The sequence below is a fragment of the Eretmochelys imbricata genome, chromosome 3, assembly GCF_965152235.1.
Source record: "Eretmochelys imbricata isolate rEreImb1 chromosome 3, rEreImb1.hap1, whole genome shotgun sequence".
Taxonomy (NCBI): Eukaryota; Metazoa; Chordata; order Testudines; family Cheloniidae; genus Eretmochelys; species Eretmochelys imbricata.
The window spans coordinates 156270559-156285545 of NC_135574.1; the positions used below are offsets into that span (position 1 = coordinate 156270559).

General features: G+C 47.5%; 1 protein-coding gene across 4 annotated transcripts in view; it reads right to left on the reverse strand.

The window, feature by feature from the left end:
- The window catches only part of GALNT14 (polypeptide N-acetylgalactosaminyltransferase 14), a 184202-nt gene that overhangs the window by 94293 nt on the left and 74922 nt on the right, over positions 1-14987 (reverse strand). For all 4 annotated transcript variants that reach the window (XM_077813658.1, XM_077813656.1, XM_077813655.1 and 1 more), the window contains exon 2: positions 5812-5981. In XM_077813658.1, the coding sequence (XP_077669784.1) occupies positions 5812-5981 (170 nt within the window). The remainder of the gene's footprint in view (positions 1-5811; positions 5982-14987) is intronic.

Here is a 14987-nt window from a genome sequence, read left to right on the forward strand (position 1 = left end):
GGCCAGCCAGCCATGCTTTGGACTCGCAGTATTTTAAGAACAATGAATTACTAACTTTGAGCAGAGCATGTGGAAATGCCTTTGTTCTGTGGGAACGTGAAATGTTTAACGTTCAATGGTTTGGTAAACGGGGTTGGGATGCCATCTGCCATCGACAAGTGCTTAAAGCAGGGAGAGGCATTGCTTGGAGCAGTGGTTTTCAACCTTTTTTCATTAGTAGACCCCTAAAAATTTTCAAATGGAGGTGCAGACCCCTTTGGTAATCTTAGACACAGTCTGCAGACCCCCAGGGGTCTGTGGACCACAGGTTGAAAGCCACTGATGATCCAAGGGGGTATAAAACTTTTAACCAGGAATGCAATTAAACATAGGAAAGGTTAGGCTGGTTACCAGGAAAAATTACCCAACTGTGAGACCCTTTAGACTGTGGTCTCCCTGGAGAAGTGGTGGAAGCCCCATTGCTCAAGTCATTGTTCCCTGTGGACTGTTTTTCAACCTGGCTTTGGGAGGGGATGGATAAAATGACTTAATAGGTCTTTTCCTGCTCTAATTCCACTGACTCTACATTTCCTCATTGTCTGAGGCAGAGCACCACCTCTGAATCAGCAAAGGGAAAAAAAATATTGCAAAGCAACTGGAGATTGGTGCCAGATTTCCCTCCTGCCCCCTCTCCCCAGCCCCACGCAAACATTTGCCCCTTTTCTCTGACTCTTTAACAGGAGTTTGCTGCTCTGAGCCTGCCAAGTTTTCCTGGCCATTCCAGCTGCTTAGCTGGGCTGGGACAAAAAGCAGGGAGATCTTCGAGAACCATCCCGGAGAAAGCATCACACTCAGAGTGGAAAAGCTACAAGCACAAGAGCAGGGAAGTTCTCCCATTTCTTTGGGCAGGTGACACTGGCTGGGAATGACTGTGCTTTGGAGGTTTGCTAGTCCTGCTGCAGTCACACATGCCCTACGGTCGGGGTGGGAGAAAAGGGTTGGAGAAGAAGCAACCTGAAACTTGGCTCGAACAGAACCTTGTCCGAGAGGTGGGCCCACAGCACTCCCACTAGGACTCTGAACCCTGGATCCACCCCCCACACCCTGCAAATTTTGGGGAAGTTCAGATCCAGGAATGAACTTCACAGCTGCTCCTCATCTCTTCAATGGGCTGACCCAGAGCACCAGATTCAAACACGCCCCTGCCAGCTTTGGAAGGGGAAAGGGCCAGGGGGCAGTGGAGGGACTGAGAGGAGCACATCTCCCGTTTCCACTCCTCCTGCTGCAGGCCCAGCAGGTGACCCTTTGTGGCTGATACTATTGCTCTGAGAAACCACTTGTGGTTCATCACAGCCAACAATGCTGCTGGAGGAGTTACAGAGCTGGAGGGGGGTGGGCATAAGCAGGGGCACGGCTAGGGAGAGCAAAGCACTTTGTCGCAGGCAGCAATCCACCGCTGAATTACTGGCTAAGGACCTGCACTCCTGGGGACAGGGGTTTACTGGGGGGGACGGGGGGGGACATGCAGAAAGGCCCCCAGCAAGCGGCAGAAGGGCCACTCTCAGCCAGCCTTCTGGCGGGAGTTGAATCTCTCGCCTAAGACGACAGCAACTCCACCTGAATCAGCGTAATGCTGCCTGAGGGGGGAAGCGGAAAGGCAAAGCTGACACTGCCCGGGGTCAGTAGTGTGGACACTCCATTGACCTAAAGCCAGAGCGCTATAAATGAAGTAAACAAGTTGCTCCCTCGGTGTGGGGCCAGCACCTAGCACAAAGGGCCCCCCTCCTAATGGGAGGTGCTGCCACCAGGGCCCGCTCTGGGATTTTTGCCGCCCCAAGCAAAAAAATTTTTGGCCACCCCCGGCTTTTTTTTCCCCCGAGAAAGCCTGTTCCCAAGGGATTCCAAGCCTGCTCATTAGACCAAAGTTGTCCTTTGGCTGCTTGTCCAAACGGAGCCTTTTGCAGCTCACCTGCCATTAGTGACAGCCACTGTCGGTCTCCCGTGAGCTCCCCAGCCCTTCGCAGGTTCAACTCTTCCTGCCTGGGAGGAGGTACAGCACCAGTTTCCAAGGCGTTCAACCCCAGCCTGACTCCCCTCTACCCTTTCCCTCATGCAGCCCGTCAGCCGCTGAAAATCTCCCTGCTGCGAGAGTCTGATATGACAGTTTCCATTTACCCACCAGGCTATGCTAAGAGAACAAACAAACCCTCCTCAGTGCCTCTATCCAATGAGACGTAGCAGCGAGATCTGTTTGCAAAGCACACTGTAGTGCCAAGGCGTACTGCTGCACCTCCCCAAACAGCTGCACAGGGAACAAAAACCTTCTTCCATGGAGCGCTGTTAGACCGGTCTTCCTGAAGCCCCCTCCTCCCAGCTGTCTGGTGCTCTTGAATCTCCAGGCAGCCCCAGTTCCTTAGTGGCTGCTCTAATGCTTGAACAACACTGTGGATGATGCATCATTAGCCAGACATATTCAATAAATCAGAATCCAATTATCAGGTTAAGGAAATTGGAAGTAAATGTAATTAGCCCAGGCCCCTCCACACGCTGTGCCCTTGCTTCCTCCCTTAATGAGAGCTTTTCTTTTCCAACACACTCAACACCATGTCCAGCACCCAGAAAAAAAAAGCAGCCAGACCACAACAGGGTCTGGAGAAAGGGTCAGTCTAGTTGATTTTCCTTTGAAAACAGGGCAGATGGTTAATATCCCCTGCATTAATTCTCTCCAGGAATAGCAGGATCTCTCTGCTCAGCCATAGCATGTGTCCATCAGGTCTGTCAGCTCCCCTTCGGAGGGAAAAGCATCTGGGCTCACTAGGCAAGGGAGTGGGGGAAAAAAAAATCACAACAGAAATTGTGCTACAGAACTGGTGCAATTTTGTCAGAGATGGGCTCAGGCCCCAGCCTTAGGAGCTGAATTGGGGAAGTTAATGCTGGCGGTTTGGCTCCCACATTTCAGTTCTCCCCCTTTACACAGAGGCAATTTAGGAATTTCAAATCCAGACCCAGGATCGGATTCTGACCCAGATTCAGACCAGGTCCGTCTCTACTTATCAGAGCACTAAGGATTATGGCGGTTGAATGGGAACTATATTAAGGTTGGGCTAAGTCCTTGGAAAGCAAGCAGAGCCCCACTATAACTCAAACCAAGTGAATTGCGGAAGGAGAAGCAGGACTGGGGAACACAAGAGAAAGGAGTTCTAATTTAGCTCTCGGAAGGCAGAGTTCAGATTGCCCCAGCCTCTCCAGGCAGGGCAGATTCCCTACCCATACATCAAATCCACCGCTAGGTGATACTGTCCAGGAGAAGATGTAGCTCCTTCACTGTACTGCCAAACCAACAAGTCTCTGCTGTCTCTTCTAGCGCAAACCTTTTAAATAATTCTTTGCACCACCTGTCACTGCCCCGCATGAAGCAGCACAGAGCTGGGGGCCAGGAAGTCCTGGTTTCTCATCCTGGATCTTCCCCTGGCCATCAAGGCAGCCTTGGGCAAGTCCCTCAGTGCTTGTATTGCCCCATGTGTGAGTAATGTACTTCACAAGGAGGTGAAGAACCCATTAGTGATTGATTGTTCACTGCACTGAAAGGAATACTACTTAGAAGCATAGTCATTGGTCCTGATTGTATCCCCTAGATGCCCACTCATGGAGATCTCAGCTCTCCCCTCTGAAAGATGGGATAGGGATGGGATAAGTCTCCATAGGGCAGCAGTTACTCTTTCTGCAGGACCCTGAGAAGGGTTCTCTGCAGGTCTGGGGATCCAGGCCTGGGGAGTGGGTAGGACGTGCCGCACCCTGCATCAGCAACATGGATCAGGAGAAAGTTATTAGAGCTAGAGGCAGTGGGTAGTGTCACAGAGACTGCTGCTGGCCAAGAGAGCCCTGTGAGCGTGACCCTGTTGGAACTGCACCAGCAAGAAGCTGGCTGGGAAGAATGGCCAGAGAGAACACTTTGCCACAAGAACCTCAGGGAGATTCCCTACCACAAGTTTGCCCACAGGAGGGGACGATGGGGGCCGCTATTGCTACATGCAACTGACTGATGAAAGGACAAGATGTGCCGAGTAGGTAGGATACAGGCCTGTGGCAGCATTTCCCCTTAAGAGCCTCATGGGGAAAATGGGGATTAAAACTGGGTGAGCTCTCGTAAAGGAAAATATCAGAATCCTTTGCCTAGATACTGTATAGTGAAATCAGGCCCCTCCAGATCCTCCCCGCCCCAAAAAAAAGCTGAAAGCACTCGGCTGCTGCCTGTCAGGTTTTGACTGTCATTAGGGGAGTCCATCACCCCTAAGCCAAGCAGCACTGTAATTATGAAAGATGACAATCCCCCAGATGGCACAAATCCGCCTGCAAAGCACCATCCAAGTGGCCCTCCAAAGCAGAAAGATTTCTTTGAGTGAGCCACTCAGAAGCCCTTTCCTTTGGCTGATGGAGAACTAGCCGGATAAGTCCTTACATTTCTCTCCCTGTCCCCGCCTCCCCCCCCCCCCACACACTTTCACTCTGCAATAATCCCGTCCTCCCTTTATTAGCCCCTTGCTCTGCTGAACAGAATAGGGAGCAGCTGTGCTGCACTTGGTGCCTCCTCTGATTGTTCCCTCCACAGCACAACATCTCCTAGGGCCAGAGGGAATCAGTGCTGGTGGTATGTTTACACACACACACACACACACACACGCACGCAGAGTCCTGTTCACTCAAAATTCTGCCTGCCTTGGAGGAAGGTGAGGTGTATTTTTCCCCTCGAGAATCTGAATGGAATCCCAATGGCATTCACCCTGCTGAGCAGGTGAAGTTTTCACTGCATAGAATGTCAGCGTCGTACATGAGACGAGAGAAACACAAGGGGCAAGTCTCATCCTAAGAAAATGCAGACCAAATCCTCTTCATTTGTGGGTGGATCAGTGAATTTACTGTTTACTCAACACAAGCATCCAAAAACTAATGAAAGGGACACTCAATAAATTTAGGCCTAACACTTAGGTTTGGTTTATATTGAAGAAAGTGGGAGAGGTCACAAGCATCATAGAAATAGAATTAAAAAAAAAAAAATCACACAGTTGCTAGCTCTCAGGATTTTATTGCATGTCTCATGATATTTGGCGCTTCTCTGAAAGCCCTGGCTTCAGGAGGTACATGATTAGGAGACGATATCTGCTTTCACTTTTAAAAAGTAAAGTTTCTAACCCTAATGGTTGCAGAGAAAAGCTTGAAAACAGGACTTGAATGCATCCTAAAGGAACAGAAGCCAGACTGGCTTAAAATAAATGTTGAGTGCTTTTTATTTCCCATCTCATGATTTTGTGGACCCATCTCATTCTTTTGGAGGTCAGCATGTAAATCAAGAAACATTCTTTAAGTTTCAGTGCAATCAGTAGGGATTTTTGAGGATTTAAACATTCCCTTCCAATTTGGAAAAAAACTAAAACAGCATCATTGTGTTTGCACAAGAGAACCAGGAGTAGAAACTGACTATAAACAAGAAGTAAAATTGACCAGTCTAGCTTCTCTGCCCTGGTGAAATGCAAACAAAGTATCAAACAGCACAAAAGCTGTTTCAATTAATTGTCTAAGGTGATATTAGTAATGCATGTAACGAAATTATTTTTAAGCCAACATGTCTTATCTCATCAGGGTCTCTTTGAAGACAAAGATATACCCTAGGTATGTTCCCAATCCAAGAACACAGTCTGCTACATCTTTGGCCCATTAATTTTCCCCAAGTGTAGGTTTTTTGTCTCCAGTGCACACCTTTCAGGAAGGGCCAGTCATGTCCCTTTTTGACTAGGGCTGCCTGATCAAGGAAGAGGATGGGAAGGATGCAAGAACCTGTAATGCCGGGTGTCGCGGATGGCACGGTCACTGGGAATCCTCTCGCTCTCCCGCTGATTAAAGGCGTAGAGGCGGTATGGGTCCTCTCCGCCCTTCCATTTCCGGGCACTCAGGTACCTTCTCTCTTCGAACTGATCCCAGAGGTCATCCCAGTCGACATCTGAGCCCTGCACACACAAACATTGAACCCCATCAGAACATGGAGGCCTGCACATCACAGGTGTCTCTGGGTAGAGTGCAGGGACACCCAGCAAATGCTTAGCAGCTGCTCTCTTGCTCCCTCTCACAAATAGTAGTTGAAGTCAATGGAGTTGCACCGATTTACATCAGCTGAGGATCTGGCCTGCTACAGATTAAAATGACAGACCCTCAGCATGGGGACCCTTAATACTGCCCTTTGGCGGCCAGCTCCTCAGGCAAACCTCAGCACCATCCCACAGCCATGACTCGCTTGGTTAAATTATGATTGTGTGTTTTAATGTCTTCTCACACCTGTCAAATATTCAACCGCCTGGCAAGGGCACTTGGGCTCAATCTGCACTTCCTTTCAGATGGCTTAGAATCATAGACTTTAAGGTCAGAAGGGACCATTATGATCATCTAGTCTGACCTCCTGCCCAACGCAGGCCACAGAATCTCACCCACCCACTCCTGTAACAAACCCCTAACTTATGTCTGAGATACTGAAGTCCTCAAATCGTGGTTTAAAGACTTGAAGGTGCAGAGAATCCTCCAGCAAGTGACCCGTGCCTCACGCTGCAGAGAAAGGCGAAAAAACCCCAGGGCCTCTGCCGATCTACCCTGGGGGAATATTCCTTCCCAACCCCAAATACAGCAATCAGCTAAACCCTGAGCATTTGGGCAAGACTCACCAGCCAGACACCCAGGAAAGAATTCTCTGTAGTAACTCAGATCCCAGCCCATCTCACATCCCAACACAGGCCATTGGGCATATCTACTGCTAGTAATCGAAGATCAATTAATGGTGCAACATCTGTTCGGAAACACTGCCTGCTCACAACACCCCTGCCCCCATATTAGTCCAGACAGCAGGGGGTCCTGCAAAGCAAGGCATCTGGGGATGCATCATCCCCACTGTTTGCTCAGGTATAGGGGAGCCGCAGGGCTACTTGGTTGCTCGCCCAGCTGTACAAGAGTCAAAGTGTCCTTTTGTTAAGCAGCACACAATGGCTCTGGGCTGGCTCTGAGGTGCACATGATAAGATCACATCGTTACAGCAGCACAAGCTCTTTGATCTCAGCCTACGTGTAATACAGAGTGATTCAAATGTGTACAGTAATTTCAGCACCAAAGAAAATTGTGATCTTATCGAATAATTGATTTTTTTTTGTTACTCCATCTCACTGCCACTCTCCCCTGCTAATGGCACAAAATGAAGCTTTTGAAAGAGGTGATTTTTATCCCATAATTGATTTTATTCACATCGGACAGCACATTCTCCATGTTAATAGGAAGGGGAAGAGGGAGGGGGAAGTGATGGCTCTTGCAAACGAACAGCCTGTATCCCATACATCAGTTTAAGCAAAAAGGGCTGGATTGAGATTCCCCTGGAATGTCCCTTCTCATGCTGCAAGGCCGTTGGAGTGAAATTTAAGGGAACACAGGCCACCTTCAAAGGCATGGCACTGCTTCACAGCACAAAGACTCCCAGGTCCCTCGAGACCTCTCTGGCTTTAACCAAAGGCAGCTTTATTTCTTTACCTCCCGCCGGAGCACTCCCAATAGTTCTTACTGTTGCTCACCCTGTTGGGCTAAATTCCGATTTCAGTTACACCAGCGTAAATCAGGACTAACTCCGTGATCCTCAGTGTTATTACTGATCAGTGACATGTAGATCAGAGTCTGGGCTGTTGAATGTAAACTCTTCAGGGCAGAGACATCAAGGCTCATTCTGACCTTACACTGCTGTAATGCTATTCTTCTCCCTGGAGAATACGCTCGCTCTCTCTGTTCCCTGGGGGCCAGATTCACCCTGCTGTAACTCCAGCTGAATCCACCTCCACCAGTGGCGTTATCCCAGAAAGAAATTTGGCCTTTGAGTTCCATCTGATCAATTTATAAGCAGAGGAAGCGATTCCCCTCTTGCACCTACTCAGCCCATGCAACAGAGGAGCAAGCTCAATTCTATCCCAATCCTGATCTAAGCATATTATCAGCCCTGGTCTGATTGCAGAAGCTTTATTACCAGCCATGCTGCAATAGGCAAGAAGACCATGACTTTATTTTCATATCCCAAGGTGAGCATACAGTTGCTGAGAGTCATAAAAATCATCTTTTAACTTGCAGACACAGCACATTCAGCAGAGGGAATAAATATGGTGCACCACAATGTCATTTCTTACAATTGCTTTGCTGCTTGTAGCCGCTCGACCTGGGCTGGACTGCCTCTGATGACAATCACAGAACAGTCCACCTTTCTGAACATCAGTCCGGCATCCCAGGACACCAAAAATGAAGGAAAGTTATTAAAATGTTAAGGCCACTCTAGTCCATCAGGAGGTTTATGAGCAGAAGGCTATCCATAAAAGTTTGTAGGCTCTTGGTAGGAGTGCAGAATATTGTGCAATAAATATAGTTTATGTTTTTTTAAGGCATCTTGTAAAACGTGATTTACCAGCACAGTGAAAGATCAGGAAAACTGAGCTGATTGCATCTCAGAACCACTGAAGCCCTGAAATTTACAAGGGCTGGAGAGGACCCTGAGATTCCAGCTCTTTTGAAGAAAGGGTCAGCAGTTTAGATCCCAAAGCTGAAGTTGTGTTTTTGAAAAAAGTTTTATAAAACTTAATATGAATAGAAATGTTTCCATTTTAAAATGGCCATGAAAACAGGTCATTTAAAAAAGAATGTATATGAATCAGTGTTATTGAGCTAGACAGGAGACCCAGAAAAGGGAATGGACTATAAACAGGAAGTGAAACTGACCAGTCAAGCGAGGGAAGAGCAAAAATTAAACCAGCCACAAAATATTACAAATTTCTTTCAGCTTTATATAGAAGAGGTAAAGAAATGTATCCCTCTTTAGTGTGGCCCTAATTCTCCATTGCCCTGTACCTTGTGTACTCATTTATACAAGTGCTCAAGTGGATGTCGGGCAGAACAGTGGAGAATCAGGCTCTGCATTGAGAGATTTATCAGCACAGCATCCCTTTAAAACCTTGGCATAATGGCAACCTATCTCTGTACAGTATGGCTAAGCAGCTTGGCCCTTTGATCTCTGAATAATTGTGCTGCAAGGGTGTGCGGGTAGTGGGCAAGTCTCTGCCAGCTTGAGCTTGATGCTTGCCAAGTTCACATGGCATAATCAACAGATGCAGTTCCAAGACAACGCAATTAGCCAACTGCTGTGATGTCAACCATAGGTTCTAGGCACCTCTGTTTGTACTTGCAGCATTACAAGGACACCAGCCATTTACATACGGTGGTGAGGCTGCAATGTTAAACTCTGAAGTTCTGAGGAGCCTAGCCTGTGAGAAGGCACAGTGGTTGAGTGTGCTCCAGCTAGGATTGTGTGCTCAGCAGACAAGGCAAGGAAACAAGCTACTGTAGATGACTGAATAGGACTTTTCCATTTACAGTTTCCAATCCTTGGATAGAAGGCACCCAATGTCTAGAAGCAGAGCTGGTTTATCAGACAGTGAATGCTTCCTGCAACTAAAAATGGAATGTTCCCCCATGAAGTTTGGGGCACGGTGCTACTGGGAGGCGCATCTAGGGTGACCCTCTGCATTTTAAGGAAATGCCACCAGAAAGACTATAGTCCAGCCCACCCTCACTTCCAGAAGCTCGGACCACGCACAGGCAAGGTAGCAGGCTCTGCCTTTTGTCTGGCCTCTCCCTGGAAGCTGGGGAGACTAACAGCCTGTCATTACCTTCCTCCTTCTCCCTCCCCGCCCCTGAGCTGACTTTCTCCCCCTTTAAACTCTTCCTCCACTCCTGGCATACCTCGAAGGTGCTGCCAGGCAGGGCCACCTATGAGCCCAGAGTAACTCCTTAACCCCTTCCTTCACAGTATGGGGCTTGCATACCCTGCCACATGTGGTCACCCTACACAGATGGGACATCAGATGCAGAGCTTCAGCACTTGATTACATTCTGCAGAGTTTACCCCAGTGTCCTGGTCAAATTCCTACTGGATAATTACACTCTCTTTACTATAGCTAAATACCCCCTTGGAGTCTCATTCGGATGCAGTATTCTTCCACCTCCTCTCCTAAACTTCCTGTGAGGCTGCATGCAATCCGATGGGAATGTTTAAGCATACACTCACTGCAGACAGCAAATCTGCACTGGATATCAGGAAGGATGCATTGTATAGGAAGTGTTCAGGCTATCCACGTGTTTTACTGAGAAGACAGCTTCTCCAACTTGCAGATCGATGATTTACCTGTTCCTGGACCCCCAACAAAGGAAAGGAAAAGCCCTATCACACATGCAGGGACCACACATCACTTCTGGATTATTGGATAAGATCTTCATTATATTTCCACCATGTATTATCACCTCTTCCTCACACTAGAATTCTGTCTTGGGAGTTATTTAACCGATGTGCAGAAATCTAAATTTAATTTATTATGATCTAACTCACTTTAGAAGCCAAATTACCCTGCACTAGAGAAAGATCAAGTCAATATTCCACTTGCCTTTCTATTTATCTTCTGCGGGGCTCTTCTCTCTCTGTCTCATTCATTTTCTCTCATGTTCTGGTAATAAATTGTATTTTTTTCCCCCTCACAATTAGGCAATTTCTCTTTCAATGCTGCAGTTTAATGTTTGGTATTAATTATAGGAAACACCAGTCACTTCTTTTGGCAGAAGAGTTTGAGAGACTGAATAAGTCTACAGCAGAGGGAGAAAAAAAAAAAAACCCTCATTCTCTGGTTTAAAAAAAGGGGGAGGGGCAGCCTACCACTTTAATGAAATGGGTTCTTCTTTCTTCCTCTCAATAGCACCAGGCAAACCACTCTGTTAGGAAACTTGCCTGTTAAGAGCCACATACAGTAGTTAATCATGCTCACCAGCTGTGAAAAGCAAGCTCTGCTTTCCTGCTTTAGATGGGTGAATGGCTCACAGAGTTTGCGATCAGTTTAGTAGAGCTGCATCTAAAGCCTTTCAGGACTGTACAAACTGGCATCAATATTAGCCTGGATATACCATGAAATAGGCATAGTTGTGAGATTTCTAGTAATTCCATGGGGCTGGAAACCTGCACAGTGAGCAAACATTTGTCCCTGGCAGCTGCCACCTTGTGCATTAGAACTTAAGCTTTTTTTAAGGAAGCCTCCAGCCTCTAGGATAGTGGAGAAAGCTATTAAAATGGGAGCAGGGTATGAATGGATGCCAATAACTGCCATGCATCAAAGGAATGTTAATTCTGAAACTTACTGATGACAATTTAGATTTCAGTAAAGGTAACTATTTCACTGCTTGTCAAAGAAAGAAAAACAATCATGATCATGTCAGGCATGAGCCAAAGTCTATTGAAGACAATCCAAGTCTTTAAATTGACTTCAGTGGGCTTTAGACTAGGTTCATTATGAAAATTTGAACAACTGACCTTGAGTGCCAACTCTTGGACAGCAGAAGTGAGTGAATCTTGGGCGGTGGGTGGAGCTTCCGACAGCACCGGAACCCACACTGGCTGAGTATGCATCTTTGTCCCCCTTTAGCAGCTGAGCCACATAAGAGGATAAGAGCCTACTACAATTGCCAGCTACCAATCCCTGTGCTCAGGCCACCTGAGCAAAACTGTCCCTCAGAAGTGCCTTAGGATCCTTCAGGATTCAAGATTATTATTTATAATTTAAAATACCCAGTGACTTCTAATGCTTCACTACACATGGACTGAACAGAACTGGATGGGGACAACTTTTAAAGAGACTTTCAAGGTTTTTGGACTCCAATATTCCCCTACAAGTAGCTTTTCCTGTTCAGCTGGGACTAGGGTGACCAGACAGCAAGCATAAAATAATTGGGACAGGGGGTGAAGGGTAATAGGTGCCTATATAAGAAAAAGCCCCCAAAATTGTGGCTGTCCCTATAAAATCAGGACATCTGGTCACCCTAGCTGGGAGGGCAAGGTTCTTTCCCTGCATTGCTTCAGTGAAGGGTGTCCAGCAAGGAGACACTGTTAGAAATGAACAAGTGTAGTGTCTGGTGCATCCCACACAAACAAGAAACTAACTCAAGAGACATTAGACTAGTCCTCACATAGAAGCATCAGAGTGCGACCAGCTGACAAACAACCAGAATGCATCAGGACAACACACCTGGATAAGCCCTTGGGAATCAATTATAGTGCCACGGGAGTGGGGGCGGAGAGAGAAACTGTGTATGCTCTAAAGAGAATTGGCTGAGTTCATCCCTGGTAGAAATCAACGACATTATACCAGGGATGAACTGGGTCTCATCAGCATAGTCTCCCACTCTCTGACCCCCACCTGCTTTCCCTAATCAAAGCCCTGAGCTATCATCCCCCAGGCATGTTACAAAGAGAATAGAAAATGCCAAAGGCTGGCTAGAGACAAAATTAAATTCAAAGGGAATCTACCTTATTACACCAGATATTTGACACTTTCCCAGCTGAGAACACACTCTGAACAGCCTCTTCCTTCTTTACCAGCTTGCTAAGCGGGCTCCTCCAAACCACCTGTAGCCCTATTAAAGAGAGAGAGAGAAAGGTCTCTCACTGTGACAGTACATTAAAAACTGAGAGTCTAAGCACAGAGATGTACTTCCTTGTCTGCCTCTTAAATCAAGGCTCAGAAAAGAAAGGGGGGAGAGTGCACAAAGAGAGTAGGTCATTAGCAGTAAAGACTACAATTTTCCAGAGTTTGTTAATGCTTTGTTTATGTGGATTTCTATGAATATGACATTTTAATGGCATAATAATTGTGTGATTACAGTGCAGCTGGAATTGCTGGAGCAGGAACAGAGAGTGAGTGGCTCAGACCGATGCAGCTGTGGGTTCTTCAGTTTCCCCTGGGAAGCTCAGGCTGCAGCCAGGTATCCACAGCATTTCCATCCAGGGCGCATGGGTGAGCCAGCCACCACGCCATGGCATCCACATACTCCCACCACGAGAGTAGAAACCGCTTCAGTAACAGGTGCTGTAAGTGGCAGGTCAAGGCTGCCACGGAAGGGAGAAGGATGCAGTTACAAGAGCACGTCACCCAGCGTGTGTCACCCAGCATGGTTCTGCATGGGGTAATGAACAGAGCTGGTTTGAGATGCCTCGCCTCCTGCTGGGCTTTACTCAGTATGGCGCTACATGCAATGACCAACGGTGCTGCAGGAGGATCAGGTTCATGTCACCCCAGCAAGTTAAGGAAGTATGGGCTGGATGAATGCACTATAAGGTGGATAGAAAATTGGCTAGATTGTCGGGCTCAGCAGGTAGTGATCAATGGCTCCATGTCTAGTTGGCAGCCGGTGTCAAGTGGAGTGCCCCAAGGGTCGGTCCTGGGGCCGGTTTTGTTCAATATCTTCACAAATGATCTGGAGGATGGTGTGGATTGCACTCTCAGCAAGTTTGCAGATGACACTAAACTGGGAGGAGAGGTAGATACGCTGGAGGGCAGGGATAGGATACAGAGGGACCTAGACAAATTGGAGGATTGGGCCAAAAGAAATCTGATGAGGTTCAACAAGGACAAGTGCAGAGTCCTGCACTTAGGACGGAAGAATCCCATGCACAGCTACAGACTAGGGACCGAATGGCTAGGCAGCAGTTCTGCGGAAAAGGACCAAGGGGTTACAGTGGACGAGAAGCTGGATATGAGTCAATAGTGTGCCCTTGTTGCCAAGAAGGCCAATGCCATTTTGGGATGTATAAGTAGGGGCATTGCCAGCAGATCGAGGGACGTGATCGTTCCCCTCTATTCAACACTGGTGAGGCCTCATCTGGAGTACTGTGTCCAGTTTTGGGCCCCACACTACAAGAAGTATGTGGAAAAATTGGAAAGAGTCCAGCGGAGGACAACCAAAATGATTAGGGGACTGGAACACATGACTTATGAGGAGAGGCTGAGGGAACTGGGGATGTTTAGTCTACGAAAGAGAAGAATGAGGGGGGATTTGATAGCTGTTTTCAACTACCTGAAAGGGGGTTCCAAAGAGGATGGCTCTAGACTGTTCTCAGTAGTAGCAGATGACAGAACAAGGAGTAACGGTCTCAAGTTGCAGTGGGGGAGATTTAGGTCGGATATTAGGAAAAACTTTCACTAGGAGGGTAGTGAAACACTGGAATGCGTTACCTAGGGAGGTGGTGGAATCTCCTTCCTTAGAAGTTTTTAAGGTCAGGCTTGACAAAACCCTGGCTGGGATGATTTAATTGGGGATCGGTCCTGCTTTGAGCAGGGGATTGGACTAGATGACCTCCTGAGGTCCCTTCCAACCCTGATATTCTATGATTCTATGAACCTGCCCCTGCGCATTGCCCACTGGGTTGCTGCACGCAGTAAGGAAGACCTCGGTGGGCTGAGCTGATGCACGCTCCCCTGCCTGCTCCTCCCAACCCCTTATCTAGAAAGGTGCTATGTGCAATAATGAGCCTTGATGGGACATTCTGCTTTTATAATTGGCCCCAGGGCTAGGAGAGCCAGTACCCTGGAAATTAGTTCCATTCGACAAGCAAGCCCATTGTGTTTGCAAATGCGGCCATGCCAACCCAAGAGAAACAGGTTGGGAAAAGTATAAACAGAGCTCAGGGCTTGAATCACCAGCACTCCCTGCAGATCCTTGGGTTTTCCTTAGGGTGCTGCCATCCAATCTTGCTTAGCTTAAATCAAAAAAGACCATTGCCCCAGAGGTGGTATCTGCAAATTGCAACTACATTTAGGGCAACAGTAAATTAATTCAAGGAGAGAAGGGGCATAAATTTCACCCTGGGAGTACAGGCCAACCCTTGTTTTACATATGTCTCAAGGGACTTCCAAGCCCTTCCAAGTAAAGGCCGGTGAAAACCATAGACCAGGCAGCAGATCTTTGCCTCAGCAGATCAGACTAGGTGAAGTGGCAGCAAAAAAAGAATACGGAGAGATCTGCAGGAGTACAGTCTGGGATGTTTTTCCAATCACAGGCCTAAAGACACCATTTGACGAGGCCCAATATAGGAGAACCACTCCAAGTTTTGTTTACAGAGGTCCACTCCC